At 35.3% G+C, this 27582-nt stretch overlaps 1 protein-coding gene across 1 annotated transcript; it reads left to right on the top strand.

The window, feature by feature from the left end:
• The first annotated feature begins 466 nt into the window (after positions 1–466).
• On the top strand, positions 467–27315 carry LOC117066599 (ATP-binding cassette sub-family A member 10-like). Its single transcript, XM_033181976.1, is given in 16 exon segments — positions 467–2055; positions 4697–4861; positions 8404–8523; positions 9663–9749; positions 16879–16970; positions 17894–18014; positions 18687–18804; positions 19483–19574; positions 19800–19978; positions 20263–20338; positions 20410–20504; positions 21652–21775; positions 21951–22090; positions 24059–24138; positions 25053–25108; positions 26521–27315. Coding segments are annotated over 14 exon segments (1410 nt in total). The 5' UTR covers positions 467–2055; positions 4697–4861; positions 8404–8469; the 3' UTR covers positions 26617–27315.
• Positions 27316–27582: the final 267 nt, after the last annotated feature.

Here is a 27582-nt window from a genome sequence, read left to right as displayed (position 1 = left end):
CATATGGTATTATGTCATCTTTATTTTCTTGTTTATAAATTCTGATTTTTAATTATACTGGCTAGTTGATTTGAGATTCTAAATACTGCAAAATGATATATTTTGCAAAATAGGATAATATTTGTATCAAAGGTGAAATTAACTAAAGAGCTCATCTGCCGGGCGCGGTGGCTCAAGCCTGTAATCCCAGCACTTTGGGAGGCCGAGACGGGCGGATCACGAGGTCAGGAGATCCAGACCATCCTGGCTAACACCGTGAAACCCCGTCTCTACTAAAAAAATACAAAAAAAAACTAGCCGGGCAAGGTGGCGGGCGCCTGTAGTCCCAGCTACTCCGGAGGCTGAGGCAGGAGAATGGCGTAAACCCGGGAGGCGGCCACAGCACTCCAGCCCGGGCGACAGAGCGAGAGACTCCGTCTCAAAAAAAAAAAAAAAAAAAAAAGAGCTCATCTGACAGCTCCTGAAAAATAATCTTTTGCAGAATAGAATCAGCCGTTTTCCACATAATTAATGCATTCAAATCTCAGAGTCATTCTGATTTACCCCCTTAGCTAACTTCTGTGTTGGGGGCAGGGACAGCCAAGGGAAAGATAAGCTAGGCAAAATAAAATAGATTTTTAAATGGGCAAACCCCGATACTATTTGGGAACATTTCGGTTAATGTCATGTTATTTGGTAAGGCTGGGAAAATATCTATGAGTAAAAATTTGCAAACTTTTTTTGGAATCTCTTCAAAGCCATGCTTTTTGTCAACATGGAGTGGTTTCATGGAACAAGATCACAGATTGTCAATACCTTTGCATTCTGTTGAGTTTCTTGTATGCTGACGTGAATATTAAGACATTGCTTTGTGTTACTATGAGACATAACTGGATCTGCATTGACCATGTAGAGATTGCAGTCTGTTCAGAAATAGTCAATACCATTTCAGTGGGAACTAACAGGATTCATATCGTCCTTTTAAATCTCTGCAATAGCTTCTGAAGCAGTTCAATCAAATATTTTGGTTCGTATACTGAAGAAGGATACATCTATATTTATCACTCACTAGAATTAAAAAATATATGAATCCAGAAATGTGGAAATATTGGTACAATAAACACCTATACATCCACCATCCAGATTTGACAGCTGTTAACATCTTGCCAGCTTTGCTTCATCTCTCTGTCTCCTCTTCTTCCCCAAAATATATGTAATGGCTAAATATTTTAGCTAGTGTCTCAAAAAATTAAGAACCTGGTTCCCTACATCACCACTATCCCACTACACAAAATTAAAAATAATTCCATATCATCTAGTTCCATGGCCAAATTCAATTTTCCACATTTCCCCCAAAATGTCTTTTAAGGTTGATTTGTTCAGGAACCAATGAGACAAAAGTAGTTTTCCTGTTGAATATTCCATGTTGTCTTTTTATCTGATTGCTTGTCCATGTTGTCATTTAAGTCATCCCTTTATCATCTATATTTTTTGTAAGCAGTGAGTTGGCTCTAAAAGCAGGATCCAATTCTGGTTAAATATTTTTGGCAAGAATATCTTCTGTATGATGCCATATACTTACGTTGTTTCAAATATGAGGATGCAAAATCAGTGGCAGTCCCACTAATAGGGATGCTAAATCACTGGGTTAAGATTGATTACAATTGTTGATATTATCTCAAAAGTTATGTATTTTTGAAAAGGTGTTGTTTTCTTTAAGGGATAGATATTAATTGGGACAGAAAAAAATTACAGACTGAAATGAAGCTATGCTCAATGACAATGCATTCTGCCTTAAAAATGTGTTTGGATGTTTCTCACTGGTCTGGACCACGTTATAACATGGCTTATTTCTCTTTTGTGTGCTGGAGGAACGGACAATAACATTGTTTCTAGGGCTATATTTGTGCATCTATTCGGAACACTTCAGAGCTACCCGTTTTCCTGAACAGCCTCCTAAAGTCCTGGGAAGTGTGGATCAGTTTAATGACTCTGGCCTGGTAGTGGCATATACACCAGTCAGTAATGTAACACAAAGGATAATGAATAAGATGGCCTCGGCTTCCTTTATGAAAGGTGTGTTGTCCAATAACCAATGTTTCAGTATTATGTGGCTTAATTTTCAAGTTCTTTTTGCAGGTTGAATTTATTTATCTAGCTTATGGGTCAGTCATTCTCAACTGAGGCAAAGATTCTCATTATATATACAGTACAGGGGTTAGTGTGAGGCTAAGGGTAGGTGGGTAAGAGATGAAATAGATTTACTTGTTTTTTTTGTTTTTGTTTTTTTTTTTAATGACACACATGCCATTTGCCCTTTATACTAGAACATGTTGTTGCAGTAGGAAGAAAAAAAAAAAAAAAAGATTTGACCTATTTTAGATGATACAAATTTCACTTTTCCCAAACTTAACTTAAAAACTTTCTATTTGGGTTGGTATTCTATAATTTAAAGAGTTTCAAAATTTTTTAAGGATTTTTAATTATTTTCAATTGAGATTGAAATAAATATAGTTCCCAGTATATAGGAATTATAAATCAAAGATGCTTGAAATTCAAACTCAAGCTTAGCAGTGGCATTAAAAAAGCATTACTGTTTGGTGTATAAAAATAGTTAAAATGTATAGCTCAGGGCATGTAAAATCTATTTAAAATCAAATCAGGTATTGGCTACTGAAAGTCAACAAATTCACGGCCCTTGATCATAGAGTAGTGAGGCACTTTTTTTTTTCCCCATAAGGCTTTTTCTGCATATCTGGACTCAGAAAATAGATGTCTCTATGTTATGTAGGCTGCTGCATTAATTTGATGTATGCATCTTATAAAGAAATAAGAACACCTAAGAGTCATACTTACTGTGTGAGACCTTTGCCTACCATCCTTTATATCTCTACTGCCATTAGGAGTAACTACTGGCTGTCAGTTGTGGTCTCTGGCCTGTTCCATAGAGGCCTTTGCTCCTGCATAGGGAAGATATCAGGATAAAATGTTCTTTTCTTCAGTAATCTTAGCCTACCATCAAATTTCTCTTGTTGTTAGCTCTCATTCTGCTAGCGTTCTGAACATTGACCATTTCATCCTTTTGTACATTTTATCCAATCTGTTAATATCTCAGTTCTAATCACTGCTTTTTCTTGTCTTTCTGAAACTTCTTTAGTGTTTTGGTATCTGGATTGCCATGCCAAGGGACACCTCCAAACTCGGAATTTTAATTATTTTATGCAAGTTGCTAATATTCTGTGCCTAACCTATCCAAGCTTTGGAATGGGTATTGTTATCCCTGGCTGCTTTACCCTGTTTTGTAATCCTTCACTGAAGTTTCTGGAGCTTTGACTTCGGTCAGCCTCCCTTACTTGCATTGTTTACATGTTCTGCCTCACCACAGTGTTGATTCTGCCCTGATCTGTCTCTACTCGTTTCCTTTGTGTTGTCATTTACCTCATTTGTTCTGAACTCATGAAGCATTTACTGAAGCCTCAGGGACTATTCTTCCTGTATGCACAGTGTAAGCTAATTACCACTTTCTGTCTTAGTCTCATGGACCATTGGACTCTGCCTCTTTCTTATATAAAATACTTCATTCCAGCTACTATGCTGGCCTGTTCCAACCACAGCTCCTCTCTCACTGTCTTACTCTACATTTATCTAACTCTTGCTTTTTAGCATAAGTATTCATGGTTTGGCCTTGACAGTATTTTTTATATCTCTAGAAAAAATCAGTGATGTTAGCATTGTCCTCATAAAAGTTTTACCACCTGACTCTATATTTGGAAGGATGAGGAGTTTTGAAAGGTATGGCTACAGCATAAAATAAACAGCTTTTTCATCTTAATGTAGACTTCAACCTGAGTGGAATTTAAAATTAATAAAATTTTGAGAACATAATACATAAACATGTAAAAAAGGAGGCACTAACTGGACTTCAGTGATTTTCAAGGCTTCTGTTAGTAATAGATCTATTAAGCACTTATTGGGTGTATTACTCCTGCAGAGTGTAAACTCATTCATTATGCACTGATTACTATAAACTTAATTCTTAGAGAGTGTTCTTGACCTCAGAGAATCTGTAGGTAGACTATACTTTTTGGTTTTTGTACTCTGATTCTTTGTATACAATTTACTTCTAGCATACTATTTTCGTGTGATAGATATCAGTTTATAATCTCGGCAGAAAAAAATAAAACACGAAATTCTCAGTATTTGTATTGCTTACTTTAAATATTTTTCCTTTTAATTCTTAAATTATTTTAGTTACTAAAGTAATATCTACTTTTAAAAAAAGTTGAATAGTATAAACTTGTATGAAGCAAAAATATGAGAGCTTTTCCTTTCGTCTTCACCACTGCTTCCTCTCCTCCCCTGCCCCTCATTCAAATTGTGTGTATCTTTTAAGGCAAATATGCACATGGTCATATATAGAATATGTTTGTATGCTTACATAGGCACACAAATTCAGTTTTTCTTTACCAAAATGAGATCACACTAAAAACAATATGCTACAAATTTTTAAAAGACAATATATCCTTTGTGTCTTTTCATGTATTTACACTGAACTTAAAACAATCGAGTTTCACTCAGCCTTTTACTAAGAGGCAACTATCCAGAAATAATATGTAATATCACTAATTTTATATAAAACAAGCAATTGTATTTTGTTTTTGTGTCCTCTAGTAATAAGTTTACATGATTATTTATTTATATTTTTCATACATGGTAGGAAGAACAGTCATTGGGACACCAGACGAAGAGACCATGGATATAGTACTTCCAAAAAAGTACCATCAAATGATGGGAGTTATATTTCGTGATACTTTCTCATATCAGCTGAAGTTTAATTGGGGATATGGAATCCCAATTTTAAAGGAACACTCTGAATACACAGGTAACTGTACAAAAACTGATTATAATTTGTTTTTGGTACTTCATGGAATCCCCTGTTTGGAATGACTGCTAGGAATATTAATACAACCAAGTAAATAATATACATTTCCCCCTGAACTTAATCATCAGTCTGTAACTTAGGATGAGTCTCATTATTTTGGCAACTATTCATATGTCCCCCCCCCTTTTTTTTTTTGAGATGGAGTCTCCCTCTGTCACCCTGGCTGGAGTACAGTGGCGCAATCTTGGCTCACTGGAACCTCCGCCTCCCAAGTTCAAGTGATTCTCCTATCTAAGCCTCTGAAGTAGCTGGGAGTACAGGCACACACCACCACACTCGGCTAAATTTTTTGTATTTTTAGTAGAGATGGGGTTTCACCATGTTGGTCAGGCTGGTCTCGAACTCCTGACCTCAAATGATCCACCTTCCTCGGCCTCCCAAAGTGGTGGGATTACAGGCATGAGCCGCTGCGCCTGGCATCATATATTCTTGTTTCTCCAATTTTGTAGAGTACTTTAAAAATCCTCTATATCATGTAATCATAGGCTTTGAGCTAACATTTAGATATTTTTATTTTTGAGCCAAAGTTAAAGTTTTGATTCCAGCAATTGACTCCATTATATAACTATGGACATATCTCCATATAGCTCCATTCCTTTTTCCACTGTTTGCTTTAGCTTCAGTGCCTGTATCATAGAAGATTTCATGTCAGAAAATAAGTCAAAATGAGCCTTGAATAATCAGAATCCTTCATTCAGATTGTCTAATTTTCGGATTGTCAGTTCTTTTTCTGGCACTGCTTCTTCTACATCTTCTTTCTCATCATCTGGCAATGGAAACCCTCCTTTCCATCAAATTGTCTTCTGTTAATTTCTCTGGTGTGGTGTCTATGAGTTATTGAATTTCTCCAAGATCCAGATCTTGAAACCCTTCACTTCCCACCCTATTTGCCGTATTTACAATCTCTTTTTTATTTCCTTGATTAGTTCTATTGTAAATCCTGTGAAGTGAAGTCATGCACAACATCTGGACACAATTTTCTTCAGCAGCAATTTATTGTTTCAGGCTTGATGGCTTTCACAGCTCTTTCTATAACAATGGCGTCCTCAGTGGTGGAATCCTTCCAGACTTTCATGATGTTCTCTCTATTGGGGTTCTCTTCTATAGTTTTGACAGTCCTTTCCATACAGTACTGTGTGTAATGAGCCTTAAAAGTTCTTTTTTTTTTTTTTTTTTTTATACTTTAAGTTCTAGGGTACATGTGCATAACGTGCAGGTTTGTTACATATGTATACTTGTGCCATGTTGGTGTGCTGCACCCATCAACTCGTTTAAAAATTCTTATGACCCCTGATCTAGAGGTTGGATTAGAGATGCTGTGTTTGGGAGCAAGCAGACCACTTTGTTGCCGTCAGTGTTGAACTCATGTTGTTCTGGGTTACCAAGGGTGCTGACCAATAGCAAAATAACTTTAAAAGGCAGTTCCTTACTAGCAAGATACTTGGTGACTTTTGGGACAAAGCATCGATGGAACCAATCCAGAAAAAGGGTTCTCATTGTCCAGACCTTCTTGTATAACCAAAAGACTGGCAGTTGGTGTTTATCTTTTCCCTTCAAGGCTTGAGTGTTAGCAGCTGTATAGATCATGGCGGTACTGATCATCAACCCAACTGCATTTGTACAAATAGCCTATCCTTTTCTATCTTAAGTCCTAGTGCTTGATTCTCTTTTCTAATAATCACTGTCCTTTGTGGCATTTTTCCCCCCGAGAATAGGGCACTTCCATCTGTATTAAAAACGCATTCAGGCAAATATACTTACTCTTCAATGATTTTATTAATAGCAACTGGGAGCTTGTCTGCTGCCTCTCGATTGGCAGAAGCTGCTTTCTCTGTTATCTTGACATTTTTTAAGTTAAACCTCTTTCTAAAATTATCAAAGCATCCTTTGAGGTCATTACATACTCCAGCTTTAAATCTTTAACCTTTACTTTAAGTTGTCATATAATGACTTCACTTTTTCTCAAATTGTATTAAAGCCTATAGGTATAAAAGTTGGATCATCAATAGGAGATAAAAAGGTATTTCAAAAAAAGTGCAAGGTTTTTGTGCCTGCTGGTGTGGCTACAGTGGCAGATGCATAAACATCCTTTTCTTATTTTTACAGTGGTCCTTACACTGGATTTATTTATTTTGAAATGGCAGACAGCTGCAACTGCAGACCCCAATCTGTGGTACATATCAAGCAATTCACCTTTTTTCTTGTAATGTCATGACTTTTCTCTGTTTCTTGGGAGAACTTCCAGAATCACTAGTGGCAATTCCAACTTGGACAGGTCCTATGATATTATTCAAAGTTTATGGTATTGCACTAAACACAGTGAAAGATCTGCAAGAACCATGAGAGGCCACTTTTTACTGTGATATACCATTTGCTTGAGAGTAAGGAGATGATTAGACTCACACAGCATTTTAAGGGAATATTCACAACACTTGAGCTCATCACAGTAGCAACAGGAGGTGACTACAAAATTATTACAGTAGCACAGCGTGTTCTACAGTTAATTTTATGCAGTCACGATTTAATTCGGCATCTTTATATTTTTCTTGATTGCTAATGGCAACATGTGTGGTATGTAAGAGTTTCTCTGTGTGGTATGTAAGAGTTTCTCTGTGTGTTTTGATACAGTTTAACTTTTAATAATAGATTTGTTTATAGGTTACAGGAGTAAATGACAAAATAATATCTACATATATTTTATGTATTCATGATATACTTAACTTTTCTTTAATTTTTTTCAATATATCTAGACTATGTGGTTCATCTGTGAGGTTTTTAAATTGTCACAGATCTTCTCCCAAATTTCTCACATATTTATTGAAAAAAATCCACCTATAATAAACTAATGTTGTTCAAAGCCAACTGTATATACTCTTTGGAATGTCGTATGAATTTTGAATGGCAGAAGAACTGGAGCCAGGGAGCCATTTTTGGAAACTACTAACAGTCTGAGTGGGGATAGGGCTGCCCTTTAAAGTGACATCCATATAATTGACCTCTAAGACTGTTCTAAACTGTTCAATATTCCTACCTTGGATATCAAGACTGATAATTCCTACATTTTTCTGACTGCTTAGATATGACAATAAACACCAACCTCAAAGTTTATTTTGCCTTTTAAGTTCCCAAGTCAAATCATCAGTTAATTCTTCACTGTATCCCTGTACTGAAAACGTATTAAGATTTATTATAATAGACAAAATAAATAATGTTATATCACCTTCTTTTATTGTTGTTGTTTATCTCTACTGGGTAGTGCAAAATCTTCATGACATTTATGTCAGAACTTATTGTAATCCTGTGTTTTAGTTGCTGTGAAAGTTTGATACTTCCTAAAGAGGATATCCTAAGAATATTTCTATCTGTAAGGTGAAAGTTGAAAATGGCTGTATCTCCCAGGAAAACAGATTATTCATAGGAAATATCTTAAGATATCAAATATAACAGAGAAAATTATAATACCTCTGGATTTTTTTTTCTAGATCTTAATATGTGTATCCACAATTCTGGTATCAACTCAATATGAAAACCTCAACTTAATTTTGTGCATGATTTTCATACCTTCCTTCACTTTGCTGGGATACGTCATATTATTGATCCAGGTAAGCAGTGATACCTACTGTGTCTCTGGTCTTGACCTTGTAGCCCATTAATAAAATCCTTACCCATTGTTGGAACAGGTGCATTTATAAAATTTTGAAGTTATTCAATGCTTATAAATTCTAAAAATAAGATTTTAAAGCTGTATAAAATTGAAAGCTGTCAAATTTGCTGAGATCACTACTCATACTAGCAGGAAGAGGGTCAATCCATGCAGAAATGCAGCAGGAAGTCCAACCATGGTTTATGAATTCCAGAGGGGATTCTGAGACAAGACTAAAACTTTTTCCATTGCTATAAAACATGCTCTCTGTGGTGAATCCATCTTGCCAGGGGATAGAAGTTTTTCATTTCAATGTTGATCAATGTCTAAAATCTTGTTGGGCTTATTGATTGCATACTGCTTAGTGTCAATAAATTGCTTTTGGAGTATATGACTTGCAAGTGAGGGAAAGAAAACATGATTCTATTAACCACTTCTGACAGAAACTAAAGACCACTGAGAATTTTGGGGAACTGTGGACAAATCTTGCCTACTTCATAGTTCTTTTTTTTTTGTTGTTGTTGTTGTTGTTGAGACAGAGTCTCGCTCTGTTGCCCAGGCTGGAGTGCAGTGGCCGGATCTCAGCTCACTGCAAGCTCCGCCTCCCGAGCTTATGCCATTCTCCTGCCTCAGCCTCCCAAGTAGCTGGGACTACAGGTGCCTGCCACCTTGCCCGGCTGGTTTTTTGTATTTTTTTAGTAGAGACGGGGTTTCACTGTGTTAGCCAGGATGGTCTCGATCTCCTGACCTCGTGATCCGCCCGTTTCGGCCTCCCAAAGTGCTGGGATTACAGGCTTGAGCCACTGCGCTAGGCCTACTTCATAGTTCTGTACTTTGTCACTCCCACTAAAAAGAAAGTTGGAAATCCCTGTTACATACAATTGGAAAATAAACAGTGTTGGAGGTTCTAACTGAAGAAAGATGTCAGGTCATCAATAGACTTTAGCATCAGAAAACAACTCTTCTTATCTCAATTCGTGGATTACCTACTGTTGTCCCATAGAAAGTCAAGTACAATTACAATGTGGCTGTATTTAATGTGTAAGTTTTATATTTATAGAGAAACTTGCATTTAACTCTTGGTGTGTTTTTTTTCAGCTCGACTTTATGTATATGACAAACTTGGACAGTCTGGACAGTAGAATAAATGAAGTCAATAAAACCATTCTTTTAACAACCTTAATAGTAAGAAACATTTTCTGCCTAAATATATATGTGTTGCATAAGATTCATAGCCCTGTGAAATCTTATTCAAGGTATGCCAAATTTAAATGTCTTTAAATACCCACTCTTCCTATATTTTCCATTCCAATATAATGGCAGTAAAAACTAAAGATATTTTTAAAATAGAGTCACAGATAATATAATACATACTAGAATATTTAAAGGCTTGGTTGCTATTATTGTGATAGACATTGTTGATATGCATCCAAAGACAATTTGAGGCAGTATGTAAGAAATGCAGCATATGGTGTATGGCTCAAAATCAAGTAAATATGTATTAATAACAACTAATTTGAATAATGAGGAGGAAAGGAGAGAAATTAAATGAAATTTTATAGTGGGGAAAGATAGTGAAACAAAATATAAATGTTATTTCTGTCTATTATGGTAAATGAGACAGAAGGAGGAAACATATTCTTGTTTGCACACCTCTTGTTTCCTTTTTAATAATAGAACAGCAGTTTATCAAGGAAGAAACCTCTAAATTTGTTTTGATTCATAAACTTTTATACATTTTTACCTGGGTCTTTGTATAATGAATGTATATCTTTCCTGTTTTGTAAATACCTGCAGAGATGTCCCATATATAGTCATTTTAATTGACCATTGAATTTTAAAGGCATACAATTGTCTAACTGGGGAATATGTTCATTTAAGTATGCAACTCTGACACAGCAAACAAACCCTGGAACCTTCAAGACTTAATAGGGTTTTATTTTTCAAATAAATTCTATTGTGTATTTGGCTGCCCACCTCCATTTGGTGGCTATGCTTTTTGAAACCCCTCAATCTTCAGGGTTGCCTCTGCAGTGGAAGAAAAGTTTAGAACATTAGACAAGATGGGACTCCAAAAACCTCATGGGAAAATGTAACTAAAAGTTGAAAATAAAAATATATAAATTTTGGCCAGGCGCAGTGGCTCACGCCTGTAATCCCAGCAATTTGGGAAGCCGAGACGGGTGGATCACCTGAGGCCAGGAGTTCAAGACCAGCCTGGGCAACATGGTGAAACCCCATCTCTACTAAAAATACAAAAATTAGATGGGTGTGGTGGCATATGCCTGTAATTCCAGCTACTCGGGAGGCTGAGGCAGGAGAATCGCTTGAGCCCAGGAGGTGGAGGTTGCAGTGAGCTGAGATTGTGCCATTGCACTCCAGCCTGGGCAACAGAGAAAGACTCTGTCTCAAATACATACATATATATACACACACATACATATATATACACACATACATATACATACATATATATAAATACATACACATATATATGTATATATGTAATTTTTTCAACATAAACTCCATCAAAGTCAGGACACTTTTGTAAGCAGTGATACCAATCATTTAGTCCATTCCTACAGAATTGAGGATCCTAGGAATTTAACCTTGTCATTGAAGTATTTTTTACATTACTAACTGAACAAAAATGGGTGCCATTTACATATATTTTAAGATTAGGAAACAAAAAGAATTCAGAAGGAGCCAAATCAGAACTGTAGGTGGATACCCCTCAATAATTTCCCAAAGGAACTCTCACAGAATTGCCCTTGTTTGATGAGAAATGAGCAGGAACATTGCCATGATGGAGAAGGACCTCCTAGTAAAGATTTCCTGGATGTTTGTCTAACTTTCTCAAAACACTCTCATAATAAGCAGATGTTATCATTCTTTGTCCCTCCAGAAAATCAACAAACAAAATGCCCTAAGCATCCAAAAAACTGTTGCCATGACCTTTGCTCTTTACTAATTCACTTTTGCTTTAACTGGACTCACTTCCACCTTTTGGTAGCCATTGTTTTGATTGTGATTTGTCTTCAGAATCATACTGGTAAAGCCGTGTTTTATTTCCTGTAAACAATTATTAAAAAAAAAAAATGCTTTAGAGTATGGATCCCATGTGTTTAAAATCTCCATTGAATGCTCTGCTGTTGTCTGCTGCTAACCTGGGCACAACAGTTTAGGCCCGCACTAAGTAGAAAGTTTGATTAACTTTAATTTTTCAGTCAGAATTTTGTGAGTTGAATCAGTTGAGATGTCTATGATGTTGACTATTGTTTCTGCTGTTGATTGTCAGTCCTCTTCAATTAGGAGATGAACGAGATGAATTTTTTCCTCTCAAATTGATGTGGATGGTCTGCTGCTATAGGATTTATTTTCAATATTGTCTTGGTCTTTCTTAAAACCACTTAACCATTTGTAAGTTGTGAATTTCTTTGGGCCATTGCCCTCATAAAGTTCTTTACATCATCGATGATTTGACCATTCTTCCTTCCAAGCTTCTCCATACATGTGATGTTTGTTCTTGCTTCAGTTTTAGCAGAATTCATGTTCTGATAAGGGCTCTTTTCAAATGAATGTACCTCTTTTCAAATGAATGTACCCTTCTTAGTACCTCAAACCAGATCCTGTTCAAACATGTTATAAGAAGTTAGGATAAGTTTATTTTGTTGCCCCCCAAGTTTGAAATCCACACATAGATTTTTCATCATATGCATTTTTCATGATATTTTTGAAGTCCCCTCGTTTTAAGAGCCAGGCCTAGAAGTGGCTTTCATCACATCCCACCATATTTTACTTCATGGCTACTTACCTATTTGCTTTTAGTCAGTGACCTGACTAAAATAACTGCAGTTATTTTTTACATATAAGTTTTTTCAGCTTTTCAAATTGTAGTAAAAAAAGAACGTAAAATTTACCATCCTTATGATTTTTAAACGTATAGTTCAGTTTTTTAAGCATATTCACATTGTTGTGAAAAGAATCTCCAGAATTTTTAATCTTGTAAATCTGAAACTCTATAGCCATTAAACAATTTCCCTTTTCCCTTTGCCCAAACTGGTAATCACCCTTCTACTTTCTGTTTCTATGAATTTTACTACTTTATATATCTTATATACATGAAATTATAAAGTATCTGTCTTTTTTGTGACTAGCTTATTTCACTCTGCATAACGTTCTCAAGGTTTATCCATGTTGAGATGTATGACAAGATTTCACTCCTTTTTAAGATTGAATAATATTGAATTGTATATATATACTATAATTTTAAAAATCTATTCATTCTGTCAATGAACATTTGCATTGCTTCTACCTCTTGGCTATTGTGAAAAGCCAAGCTATGAACGTGGGTGTGTAAATCTCTCTTCAAGATGCTACTTTCAATTCTTTTGGATATATACCCAGAAGTGGGAGTGCTGAATTATATGATAGTTCTAGTTGTATTTTTTGAGGAATCTCCATACTGTTTTCCATAGCAATTGCCCCATTTTGCAGCCTCACCAACAGTGTACGAGATTTCCAATTTCTCCACATCCTTGCCAACACTTTTTTTTATATGGTAGCCATCCTAATGGATGTGAGGTGGTATACCATTGTGGTTTTCATATGCGTTTCATTGACTTTTGAAGTTGGCCATTTATATATCTTCTTTGGAGAAATATTTATTCCAGTTATTTGCTTTTTTAAAATTAAAAATTTTTTTTTTTTTTTTTTTGGAGTCTTGCTCTGTCACCAGGCTGGAGTGCAGTGGCATGATCTTGGCTCTCTGCAACATCCACTTCCTGGGTTCAAGTGATTCTCCTGCCTCAGCCTCCCGAGTTGCTGGGACTACGGGTGCACGCCACCACAGCCAACTAATTGTTGTATTTTTAGTAGAGAGGGGTTTCACCATGTTGGCCAGTATGGTGTCAATCTCCTGACCTCGTGATTCACCCGCCTCAGCCTCCCAAAGTGCTGGGATTGCAGACATGAGCCACTGTGCCCGGCCATTGTTTGCCCATTTTTAAATTGGGTTATTTGAATTTTTTGTTGTTGTTGAGTTGTAGGAGTTTTAAAAATGTATTCTGAATATTAGCTCCTTATCAGATACATGATTTGAAAATGTTTTCTTGTATTCTGTAGGTTATCTTTTCACCATATGAGTTGTGTCCTTTGATGCACAGAAGATTTTAGTTTGATGCAAACACATTTGCATATTTTTAGTTTTGTTGTTTGTGTTTTTAGTGTCGTATTGAATAAATCACTGTCTAGTCAAATTTTATGAAGTTTTTTTCTGCAAGTTTGATTTGTATATAATATAAGGCCCCCACTTCATTCTTTTACATATTAGCATTAGTTTTCTTAGCACTATTTGTTGAAGAGACTGTCTTTTTCCTATTGAGTGGTCTTGGCATCCTTGTTGAAGATTATTTGAGCATATATGGGAGGGTTTCTTTCTGGGCTCTCTATTCTATTCCATTGGTCTATTTTAAAATAAAAGTTGTATAGCTGATTTATTTCTTTATTTTCTTGTCTCCCTTTTCAATGTAATGATGGCCACATTAAGTCAATTTGGAACAACATGGGGGTGATTTTATTTTGAAAAATTATTTTACTGGATATACAATTTTTGGATAAATTTTTTTCTTTCAGCTCTTTGAATACATCATTACACTTTCTCCTGGCCTCCAATTTCTGAAGAGAATAAATTGTATTGTTACTTCTCTTTGAGTGATGAGTCCTCTCCCCCTTCCTGTTTTCTCTGCCTTTAATTTTCAGCAATCTGACTGTTTTGTCTAGATATGGAACTTGTTGTAATTATCCTACCTATGATGTGTTAAGCTCCTTGAACGTGTATATAAATATTTTTTAAAACAAATTTTGGAAGCTTTGGGGCCATCATTTCTTAAAAATGTTTTTCTGTTCTTTCTCCCCTGTATTTTTGGAACTCCCATTACATATATTGGCATGCGTGATAATCTTTGAGGCTCTGTTTATTTATAGTTCATTGTTTTTCTGTCTGTTCTTCAGATCAATTATATGATAGAAAGACTGTATTTGAGTCATATTTTACTTTAATTTTTGAAATATGACTTTATTTAGTTCAGTGAATGTACAGTAGCTTTTGTACATCTTTGATAACACTCAAAAACACTTTCTATTAACTGATTTTTTTTTTTCTGAATGTGGGTTACCCTTTTCTGTTTCATAATTTTTGCTGTTTCTTACAGTTCTTAAATGTTTAATCCTCTGGATATATTTTACCTTTTGTTTTTAGATATAGACTAACCTTCGTTTTTTAAGTTTTTCCAAAAAAGGTCATTTAGTTATCTCAATGCCATTTATGAATACTCCATTTTATGTCTTCTACCGTGAAGTGGCATCTTTATCAGCATTAAATTTGCTTGTATTTGTGGACTGATTGTGTTGATATTCTCTCCATTGATCCATTTGTTTACATCAGTGTCAGGAATACATTGTTTTAATTATAGTAGGTTTATATATTTTGCTCAATTCAAAATGATACGTATGTCCTATCATCATTAGGATTAATTTTTCAAAACTTTTCTATTTTCCTACTCAATTTTATTGATGAAAATCAGAATGCAGTCAAGTGCCAGAAGCTGGTATGTGGACTTTTATGGACATTATTGTTAATGTTTATTTTGCTAGAACAGTATTTGTGAGTTGAAAATATTTATGTTTAAAGGTTTATCTGCATTTAAGGTTTATTTTGTATACTTTAATATTTTATTTGGTATTTTTACTTTATTTCTGTTTTGTGTATATTCAGTTACATTTATTTATTTGCCATAAAATTTTTTTTCTCAGTGCACATTCTAGCTAGGTTTCTATACAAAAATATAAAATTCTTGTACAATTATCTTCTCTCAGTTTACCTTACTGAATTTTCTTATTTCCAATTTTTTTCAGATGCTTATCTTGCCTTTTCTTGTGAAACAACCATGTTATCATGAAATAATTATCTTTTTATTTTGAAAATATATACTGCATTATATATTCTTGCTTTATGATATTGGCTTGAATTTCTAAAAATCATCCACTAATACTGTTGCAAGAAGGCATCCTTACATTGTTTCTGATTTTACTGAGAATTTTCTTAGTGCTTAACCATTAGCATCATAGTAACTTTTAAAAATATAAACTGTTTATCTCACTAAATCCCTCAATTCCTGGGTTACTGAGAGCTTTTGTCTTTTGTTTGTTTCTAGTATTTATCAAGAATGAATCTAGAATCTTCTCAAAGCCTATGAGCCTCTGTTAAGAATGATCAATTTATTTTAAATAAAACTTACATTAAAAATTAATAAATTTTATTTTATATTCTGTAATGTTTAAGAAATCTCCACCTCCCTAAGGTCAAGAAGATATTATTTTATATTATTTTCTAAAATATTTGTATTTCCCTTTCACATTTATGTCTTCAATCATCTAAAATTCATTTTTTTTTCCATGGGCTTGTTTTATTTCTATCTTTAAGGATGTCCAGTTGTCTCAGCAGTTGAGACAACTGTTTATTGAAAAATCTGTACCTTTCCCGTTGATAGAGCTACTTCTGTTCATATATCAGATGCCTATATATGTAGAGTCTGTTTCTGGAATAGCTATTCCATTTTGTTTGCTTTTGTCAAGTTCATAGGTACACTACCAGTCTGGTACCACGTTAAACCACGTTCTAGGCTTGAGGTTTTGTTTTGACCATCCAGTGATGTGAATTTGGACTCCAAGCCTGTGTAAAAGCTGGCTTGTATTTCCACCTTCACTTTCTCTTTTCATGATGAGCACTCAAGGCAATGATGTTAGCAATGTCCTGAGGGTTCTTTTCACCCCTCACTAAAAGTATAACCCTTTGAGGTCCATCCTTTATTAGAGAAAGAGTGACCTATCTACTCCTTGCTTGGGGAAGACTCTGTGCTTCAACAGTTTCGTCTGTCTTCTGCCCCTGGACATGGCATGAAAATGGAAGTTTGAGTATTTCAAGGATAAAGAATAACTCTAGGACAAGATAACTTTGGGGCTAACCCTATCTCCTGTATTCACTTAGATTTGGCTTAAAAAGTCCATATTATTTTATTAGCTCTTCTATACTTTTTTAAAGTTTTAAAAAAATTAATGTGGAATTTTTAATTCCTTCTCAGTGGGAGGGTGAGTTTGAATAAACCTTTCTTCCACATGAGAAGTATTTTACAAGTTGTTTGTCAAATTTATAAGAAAATGATCAAATCTTCTGTGACAAAAAATGGACAAATATTGACCATTGAGTATGAATGCCATCGTGATGCTAATTCTAATTATTTTTCTTTTCTTTTAGCCATACCTTCAGAGCGTTATTTTCCTTTTTGTCATAAGATGTCTGGAAATGAAGTATGGAAATGAAATAATGAATAAAGACCCAGTTTTCAGGTTGGGAAAATATTAATTGAAACCTGAATGTAATTTAAATGTTTAGTCTTTTTAAATTTGTAATTTCATTTATTTATTTATTTGTTTGTTTTTATTTTTGAAAATAGAGACAGGGTTTCAGGTTGGGAGAATACTAATTGAGATCCGAATGTAATTTTAATATTTAATCTTTTTAAATTTATAATTTTATTTGTTTTTATTTTTGAAAGTAGAAACAGGATCTTGCTATATTGCTCAGATTGGTCTCAAACCCCTGGCCTCAAGTAATCCTCCTGTCATGATCTTAAATATTTAGTCTTTATTGCAGTACATTTAACATCAGTTTATTAAAATGGATTTACTACCCAACACTTGGCTAAGCACGTTGTACAGTGCTATTTTCAGAAAAAGAAAATAATTAGATTGGATGCAGGGATATTTAGTTTCTAAGTCATAGATTCTGATTTTAGGCAAGATGAGTTTTTGTCCTGTACATCTCTGTCAGTAGTGTTTAAGCATCGAAGCTTGCTTTTCTCCTGGTTATGGCCTTTATGGGTCCCTAAGGAGAAGGTATAGTAAAAACTGGTTCCATATAAAACCAATTAGAATGATCTTTTATGAGGAAAGTCGTCATGATCTGACTGATGACAGACTAAAAGACTCATATGTCTACATTTGAGTGACTTAAAAGAACGAAGTGAAGGGACAGAGCCATTTGACAGATAGGATACAATGTTTTAAAGAGAAGAAATAGTCAAAGAAGATTTCAAGAGACTTGGCTACTGGAGGTGTTATTACTGCCAAGAAGAATCTTGTAGGTAATAAATTAATCATGTGATAATCTTTTTTAAAAAGGATAATAATTTAATTATAGGTGTTTATATTTTATTAACTGTTATTGTAAGCCAAAATTGCATTTCTATGTTATTTTATTTCTTCTGTAGAATCTCTCCACAGAGTAGAGAAACTCATCCCAATCCAGAAGAGCCCGAAGAAGAAGATGAAGATGTTCAAGCTGAAAGAGTCCAAGCAGCAAATACACTCACTACTCCAAACTTGGCGGAGGTGGACAACAGTGATTAGACCCTTAATAAAATGCTCAGATAGTTTGTCCTGTAGAATGGATGAAGTGTTGGTTTTTATTTTGAAAAGCTGCTTTTGTTTCTTTAATATTTCTGTTTATAGCTTATATTCAAATTATTCTCTTTAAAAGTAACTACCCTGTTCTCATTCTTTTAATTTTTTCTTCTTCAGTTTTCTGTGAGTCTTAATCTTCCAGCTCCTCATTCATCAGTGTAATCAACAAGTTCTCTGATTTTTTAAATCAATTTTAACAAAATCGCACATGTTTCTCAAGAATTGCAATTTCATTTTGTATTATAGTTTACTTGTAGTATTAATAACTGAATAGCATATGAACAAGAACAAATGAATTTACAATGCATGGAAATCAATAAGGAATAAAGTAGGAATGAAATTAGTGGAAAGAGCAAGTATAGATGCTAGCATAATGCAAAGGAAATGTATTTGATTAGGAATTAATTTTATTAGTAGTTGATTAAGTAGCCCTTATTTATGAACATACATTTGGGCATTTTATTTGAAAAAAGAGGCTAAAGCTCTTCAGCCTGACACAAAATTTAGTTCGGTTTATAGACTAGGGAATGGAAAATAAAACATTAATTCATAAAGTATCTGAAATTTAACAGGGAAATCATGCTTTGTCATGTTTTTCAGGAGCCAGTCATAACTGCAAGCTGTTTACACAAGGAATATTATGACACAAAGAAAAGTTGCTTTTCAACAAGAAAGAAGAAAATAGCCATCAGAAATGTTTCCTTTTGTGTTAAAAAATGTTTGAATAATTGCTTCTTTTATTATTATTGTAATGTTTCTTATTCTCTAGATTTAAGACTATGAAGGGGACAACTTTTTATTCTTTGAGACTGTTCATATATCCTGGTTAATGTGTAATTATAAAAGTTCACATGTCAGCAGATAAATCTTCTACTTCAAAATCATATCCCAATTCAAATGGCAAGAAACCCAATCTTGGATAAAGAAGACCCCAATTCTCTGTATTAATGTTGTAATACAGGAGATTTTTCAATGTGCTAACTAAGCTTTTGTTTCAGAAATGTTATTTTGGGGTGGCCATGGTGGCTTGTGCCTCTAATCCCGTGCTTTGGGAGGCTGAGACGGGAGGCTTGAGGCCAAGATTTTGAGACCAGCCTGGGTAACATAGCGAGACTCCATCTCTACAAAAAATTTTAAAATTAACTGGGTGTGGTGGTGCATGCATGTAGTTCTAGCCACCTGGGAGATTGATGCAGGAAGATCTCTTGAGCCCAGGAGATCGAGGGTGCAGCAGGCAATGATTATACCACTGCACTCCAGCCTAGGCAAAAGAGCAAGATTCTGTCTCTGGAAAAAAAAAAAGTCATTTTGTTTCAAAATGTTATGGAACCAACCAAGCAATTCTGGATAAGTCAACCTTGAAAATTCAAATATTCATGGTGACACTTTCTTCCAGGTGAAGTTTTGGGATTACTAGGACACAATGGAGCTGGTAAAAGTACTTCCATTAAAATGATAGCTGGATACACAAAGCCATGTGCAGGAGTGGTATGTGATATGTGAAGGAAATTTTGTTTTAAATATTGATGACATCCTTCTATTATTCCTATCAGTAAATCAAATATCTTTTTTAAAAATAGATGAAATAATTTATAAAATTTCTCTTGCGTATTCAAAAAATATTGTAGCTTAATGGCCACTTCTATCTCCTTTAGTAGAAAGGGGATTGGAGCAAAAACCAAAGGTGGATCTGACATTCATTGTCTTCTGTAGGTGGTGTTACAAGACAGCAGAACATCAGTAAGGCAACAGCATGACAACAGTCTCAAGTTCTTGGGGTACTGCCCTCAGGAGAACTCACTGTGGCCCAAGCTTACAATGAAAGAGCACCTGGAGTTGTATGCAGCCGTGAAAGGACTGGACAAAGAAGATGCTGCTCGTAGTATGTCACGGTACAGAGAGAAGTCTCACAATCTGTAGCTGGAGGAAGGGAAAAATATGTCATTTCTTCATTCTATATAAAAAGGAAATTATAAACAATGTCTTTAAATTTCCATGCAAATAAAATGATTGAACTACCTGAATAAGAACCAAATCCTAAGATTTAGCATATATGAAAATGTTAAGGAGGCTTAAATTTACTGTCTAGAATAACAGTGCTTAGGGTTTCCTATAGTTGTTTTAGATAGGTCCATTTGCCATATACTTCATGTATAATCACACTGTTTTTTGTCAGATTGGTGGAAGCTCTCAAGCTCCAGGAGCAACTTAAGGTTCCCGTGAAAACTCTATCAGAGGGAATGAAGAGAAAGGTATGGACCGGGCTCGGGGTTGCTCTGTGCACCCTTGGCTGGGTGCCCGTGGGCTGTTCCTCCCACTGCAGCTGTGCTTTGTGCTGAACATCCTGGGGAACCCATCAGTGGTGCTTCTAGACGAGCCGTTTACTGGGATGGACCCCGAGGGGCAGCAGCAAATGTGGTAAGGAGAGTGAATATTAAGTGTCAGAGTCAATAGAATATATCTAGGTTTTTATTTTATTTTTTGTATGTTTCTTTGTTACATTTTGTTCCATTAACCTTTGACGGGCACATGTTCTGTTTTGTAATTCAGTGAAAGCTAATACAGCATTCAAAATTCCTCCAGGAAGGAAAAAATAGATATTTTAAGACCCAAATAGACTCTTGATTATATTTGTTTGGATTTTTCTTCTCTTATTCCTCTTCCCCCTGTCTTTTTATTTTTCCATTTCATTTTTCAATTATTGAAAGTCATATAGTGTGATGTTTCTCTATTTTTTACTCCAACTTTTCTACGCTTCTTCTCCAATAGTGCATTATTTTAACCAATACTCTTCTTTTTATGAAGCCTATTAATATGGTACTATCATTAGGTAATGTAGCACAATTTTTGTTCTTTTTCTCTATGGCAAGGATTTTCTCTCATAGCCTTGTTTATCTATTTATCTATCTATCTATGTATTTATTTATTTGTTATTTTATTGTATTACTTGACACAGAGTCTTGCTCCATCTCCCTGGCTGGAATGCAGTGGTGTGATCACAGCTCACTGCAGCCTCAACCTCCTGGGCTTAAGCGATCCACTCATCTCAGCCTCCCAAGTAGTTGGGACCACAGGCATGTGCCACCATGCCTGGCTTTTTTTTTTTTTTTTTTTTTTGAGACGGAGTCTCGCTCTGTCGCCCAGGCTGGAGTGCAGTGGCCGGATCTCAGCTCACTGCAAGCTCCGCCTCCCGGGTTCACGCCATTCTCCTGCCTTAGCCTCCCGAGTAGCTGGGACTACAGGCGCCCGCCACTTAGCCCGGCTAGTTTTTTGTATTTTTTTAGTAGAGACGGGGTTTCACCGTGTTCGCCAGGATGGTCTTGATCTCCTGACCTCATGATCCACCCGTCTCGGCCTCCCAAAGTGCTGGGATTACACAGGCTTGAGCCACCGCTCCCGGCCCTGCCTGGCTTATTTTTAAATTTTTTTTAGAGATGGGGTTTCACCATTTTGCAGAGGCTTCTTGCATCCTAACTTAACAACTTCTCTTTAGATTTCCTGCTTTTTTCTATTTATCTATTTTCCCAAATTACTTTATAAATGTATAAACAATCCCTTACTTTAGGCAGATACTTCAGGCTACTGTTAAAAACAAGGAGAGGGGCGCCCTCTTGCCCACCCATTATATGTCGGAGGCTGAGGCTGTGTGTGACCGTGTGGCCATCATGGTTTCAGGAACGCTAAGGTGGGTGCCTGTCCTGAGCCAGCATGAGACTAACGTGTTCTTATAGAGAGAGTTTCAGTTTGCTATGAACAGCCGATGCTCTACAGCTCCCTAACCTATAATTAAACACCTTCCTCTACAGTGAGAACCAAGGAATAAATTAAGAGACAAGTATTTTTTCTTTATTTCCCCTGAACTAGGTGTATTGTTTCATTCAACATCTGAAAAACAAGTTTGGCAAAGATTATTTACTAGAAATAAAAATGAAAGAACCTAGTCAGGTGGAAGCTCTCCACACAGAGATTTTGAAGCTTTTCCCACAGGCTGCTCGGCAGGAAAGGTAAAGGATGTTTTTGGTTTGAGTGACAAGTATGAGTGTTTTCCAGTATTAGCATCAATTAGTTTTGTGCTAGTCTAAACAGGAAGAGAAAGGCAGAGTGGTATTTATTCATTACATAACAAGCTGTTTGAGGATTGCTAGGATTCATTACAAAAACTAAACAGTTATTTTTAGTGAGTGTTTTAGACCGCAGAAAAGGTGAATGTTGTGTGTGTGTGTGCATTCATATGTATGTGTGTAAATGGTGGAATGGCTTGGAGATTAAGAACAAAGTTCAGACAAATTAAACTATCAACTTTTAAATGATTTTTAAAAAATAAACAATGGAAACAATGCTTTCACCTACAGGATTTTGCTGAATATAAATCGCATCAAGAGTTCCATAACACAGACTTCCATGCTTGAGAAGGATTGACTCTATCCTATATTATTCAATTATAAATCATTTGATCCTCCCAATGTTTCTTTTAAAGTTGTATGTGGTTAGCCATGGGTTACAAGTAATGGTAATCAAATCCTTGTGAATAGCAGAATAAGGCTGAATTTAATTGAAAGATGAACAGAATTTTCTTGTATACCACTTCTATTCATTTATTTTTATAATATTTATTATATTTATTGAACACCTATTATCTGCTGCAGGCTATGTATTGAATAGTCAACAAAATAGACAAGGTTCTTCTCTTTTGGAGCTGAGGATATTAAGCAAATGAAGATACAAATAAATGAGGATATGACATTGAGGTAGGGCTTTAAGACTGAGCAGGGTTCGGTCAGCTGAAAAGTGGGAGTGACAGACACTGTTTCCAGGAAACAGCTCGTTTAAAGAACTTAGGTCAAGAATGAATTCTACAAATGTGAAGGATGAAACAAAAGCTCATGTAGTTGATGTGTAAAGGGATATCCAAGTGGAGATGCCAAAATACAGAGATGTAGCTCACAAGAGAAGGAAGAGGTCATTGAGATCCAGTCTGGCAACAAACAAAGTGGGGGATTTTTTAGGAGAATGTTGAGGCTAACAAGAGAGATAGGAAGTCAAGAGAGTCTAGGATGAACCCCAGGAGCTCTCAGCTTTGAGATGGGATTGAGGAAGAAAATAAATCTTCCTGTGTGGACAGTACCACCACAACCATACCAACAAATACTGAGGATTATCTAGAACAGCACTGGCCAGTAGAATTTTTGGAATAATGAAAATGTCCTATCTGTGCTGTCCAGGATGGTAGTCAATACACATATGTAGCCTTTGAGTACTTCAGATGTGGCTAGTGTGAATGAGGAGTTGAATTTTCAATTTTATTTATTTTAATTACTTTAAATTTGAATAGCCACATGGAGTTAATAGCTACTCTATTAAGCAGTGCAGGTCTAGAGAATTAGAAGGAAAATCATAAGTGTGGTTGTCTCAGAAGCTAAGAGAGAAAGAGTGTGTTTGTTTTAAGGAGGGTGTGTACAATTTTATTTAATGCTTTTGAGAAGTCTGCAGAATGAGGATTGAAGAGTGTTCATTGGATTGTGCACATGAAAGGGGGTCTGAAGGTCAAGAAAGAATTTTTTTTTAGCAGGAGAGGGTTCAACATATTTTAATTCTTATAGGAGAGATTGAAAATTAAATCTCAATCTCTCCTATGAGAGAAGGGAAAGGTAACACAAACATTCTAGAAAGGTTGCTTTTTGAGAGTAAGAAATATAGCACAATAAGAAAGTGCAGGCTGAGTGGGAAAGATTCTTGATCAGAGCCATTTCTCAGAATTTATCTTCAACGTAAAATTGGAAGCAACTAGATTTTTGTTGTTATAACATTTTTTATGGTTGAATATAAGTTATTTCACATCGATTCATGCTGTATCAAGTGAGACATTTTTATTTAAAGAACACTTTGAAAAATTATTTTACTTTGCCTGTTAATTCCTCCCCAGTGTTATCACACTGAAACTCAGTGATCAATCTCACTCTTCTTCCTGACAGATACTCCTCTTTAATGGTGTATAAGTTACCTGTGGAGGATGTCCACCCTCTGTCTCGGGCCTTTTTCAAATTAGAGGCAGGTAAGTTTGGATATATATAAATAAGACGTTATATATTGTTTGCATTATTTTTATGTAGAATATAGACTATGTAATTTCAAGTAGAACAATTAAATAGTCAATCAAAACTTGAAAAATCCCTACCAGGATAGTCATAACAATCTCAAAGGAAGTGAAGTGGTGGTCCTAGATGTGAGTTTACTCCACCTAATTCTTCCTGTGCTGACCAGGAAGCCCAGCCACAAGTCAGTCAGGTTACTCCATCCTGCAGGATTGAATTGGGGTACCACGGCTATTTCTTACCATGACAACAGTGCATAGAATTGAAGGATAATTATGAGAATGTTGTCCCAAAGAATATCAAGGGGAGCTTTTGAGGTCTCTATGTTTCTAAAAGCCAAGGTACCAGGAGCAAATGTACAGAAGTAACAATTGGAGGACTAAGTGAAGGTCAGCAAAAGAAAACACAGAAGGATGAGGTGTAACAAGTCACAATTGAGGAGGGGCTTCTGAACTAGTTCCAGAGACACTGCATATTTATGGCTATTGATGCAGAATGTACAAATATGGGATTTGTTAAAAGGGAGCCAGCATGGAGTAGACTCCTCTGTAGATTTATAAATATAGAATAAATTATTCTCGACAGCTGATTTGGAGTCCAAAGCATACATGTGAAGAATCAAAAGGATAATACTAAAATAGGACACAAGGAGCTTTTTAGAGAGAGTTTATAGGAAACTGAATGTGTTCATGCATGGCTATCTTTTATTAGCCATATCAGCACTCTTGTTTAATTTATCCTTCATGGAAATGTAATTATTTGGCCTATATCTTACAGTATCTAAACAATTTGAAGTTATTGTCTCTGTTGTATGACTTTACAAACACTTGGTGAAAAATATATAAGCCACTAATGTCAGTCTCTTTAAATGCAGTGAAACAGACCTTCAACCTGGAGGAATACAGCCTCTCTCAGGCTACCTTGGAGCAGGTGGGTTTTAACTGAACGAGTGAGCACCATCCAGATGACCTCTGTGTGAATCAGTCTTTCAGAAACACCCTGACTTTTTTGTATCTTTTTTATTTTCTCTTACTTAGGTATTCTTAGAACTCTGTAAAAAGCAGGAGATGGGAAATGTTGATGATAAAATTGATACAACAGTTCAATGGAAACTTCTCCCACAGGAAGACCCTTAAAATGAAGAACCTCCTAACATTCAATTTTAGGTCCTACTACATTGTTAGTTTCCATAATTCTACAAGAATGTTTCCTTTTACTTCAGTTAACAAAAGAAAACATTCAATAGTTTAAACATTCAGTAATGATTAAAGTTTTCATTTTTAAAAATTTTAGGATGAAGGAAACAAGGAAATATAGGGAAAAGCAGTAGAAAAAATTAACAAAATCGGACCTGTTATTCCTTCCCGACATGGTCTATTTTGTGCTTAAAAATAATTTAAAAATCATATAATATTAGGTTGGTTTTTGGTTATCATCAGTAAAGCTAACACTGAGCACATTTTACAAATAAAAATATGAGGTTTTTTTAGCCTAAACTTCAAATGTATTAGCTATTTTTAAACGTTAGTTACTCAGATTCTAATTTAATGTGACATTGACTATAAGAAGATCTGATGAAATGGCACAACATAACATTAAAATGACATTCTGATTATAAAATAAATACATGTGAGTTTTAGTACATATTGAAATTATATGGAAGAAAATAACCATAATCTGTAAGAAAGTACCACAGTTAATATTTTATTTAACCAACTTATATTCAATGTATTTTTTATGGATCCTTTTTCAAAGGTAATATCAGTAGGCATAGTCATTTTCTGTATCTTTTCACCTCACAGTTCACGAACATTTCCCATGTCATTATAACACTTTTGTGTTATATAATTGCTGCATTAATGTTAGAGCTGTAGTGATATAATACCAGAGTTGTTAAGTTTGGGTTATATGCAAATTTACTTCTTAGAGATAAAACTTTGATGGACTTTTCTTATGTTTTGTTTACTAGAGTCTTAAGGTAAGTGGTTCAGATATCAACTGATGGTTCTCTCTCTTCTATAAGATTCATGTAACTTTATTCTCTGACCTGAAGAAAAAGTTATTATCCATCTGCTATTGTTTGGGTATTTGACCCTCTGAATCTCATGTTGAAATTTGATTCCCAGTGTTGGAGGTGGGGCCCAGTGGGAGGTGCTTGGGTCATAGGAATGTATCCCTCATGAATTGCTTGGTGCTGTCCTTGCAATTGTGAGTGAGTTCTCATTCTGTTAGTTCTCAGGGGAACTGGTAGTTAAAAAGAGCCTGGCATCTCCTTCTCCCTCTCTCTGTCTCTCTCACCATGTGATCTCTGCACATGCTGGCCCCACTTCACCTCTGCCAAGTAGAAGCAGTGTGAGGCCTCAGCAGATGTAGATGTTGGCACCACGCTTCTTGTACAACCTATGGTTTCAGAATCCCAACTGAAAAAGTCAGCCTAAAAGTGTCCTGTGAAACACCTAGGAAGACAGGACGTCAGGCAAGCAACAACTTCAATGGAAAATGTGTCTTGTTCCAAAAGCAGCAGGAGGACCACTGCCACAGAAACCACCCTAAAGTCACAAGTGGCGGTAAGAAGATAGGCCTGGTGGAAGCAGAGCTGACATGCAGTTGCTGACTTTCACATGCTTCCAACAAGCAGCGTTTGCAGCAGAGCAATAAGAAACATTGATTGGATGAATACAGAAGCAAATGAATCAGAAAATTTAGCAGGATTGTGTTGGATTGGGTAAAAAAAAAAAAAAAAAAACTGTTGCAAATAAAATGAATGTACATTTTTTGCCCATAAAGTCTCAGTGTCTCAATCCATTTAATTTTTTTTATTGTGGCAAAGATATAATAAAACAAAATTTGCTTGAAATAAATCAGATACAGAAGGAAAAATATTGTATGCTTACACTCATATGGAATATCTATTTATAGATTAGGCACATTCCCTGAGGCAGAAAGAAATTAAAGATTACTAATGGCTCGGGGGAGGAGAGAGTGGGAGTTATCACTTAATGGTTACAGAATTCCTGTTTGGGTTGATGAACAATTTGAGAACTAGACAGTGGCGATGGTTGTACAATTTTGTAAATGCAATTAATGTCACTGAATTGTACGCTTAAAACTTGTCAAAGTGGATAATTCATTTAATTTTAAAAAATAAAAATTTTTAAATTCTTTTATGTTTTGCCATAAAAATTATATTGTCTATACAATCTAAACTGGAAAATACTCTTTCTTGGCTAATACATTTTTCTATCATATACACACAGGATAATATTATATCTACTATTATATAAATACTTAACATCATACTATGAACATCACACTTTCCTAGTTTATTGTATACCTATGTCAGTTAGAGTCAGGTTTTTTTTGTGTGTTTTTTTTGTTTTGTTTTGTTTTTTGTAGTGCGTATC

This window comes from Trachypithecus francoisi, unplaced genomic scaffold (assembly GCF_009764315.1).
Source record: "Trachypithecus francoisi isolate TF-2019V2 unplaced genomic scaffold, Tfra_2.0 Lachesis_group20, whole genome shotgun sequence".
NCBI classification, from domain to species: Eukaryota; Metazoa; Chordata; class Mammalia; order Primates; family Cercopithecidae; genus Trachypithecus; species Trachypithecus francoisi.
This window is presented reverse-complemented; position numbering and strand designations above follow the sequence as displayed.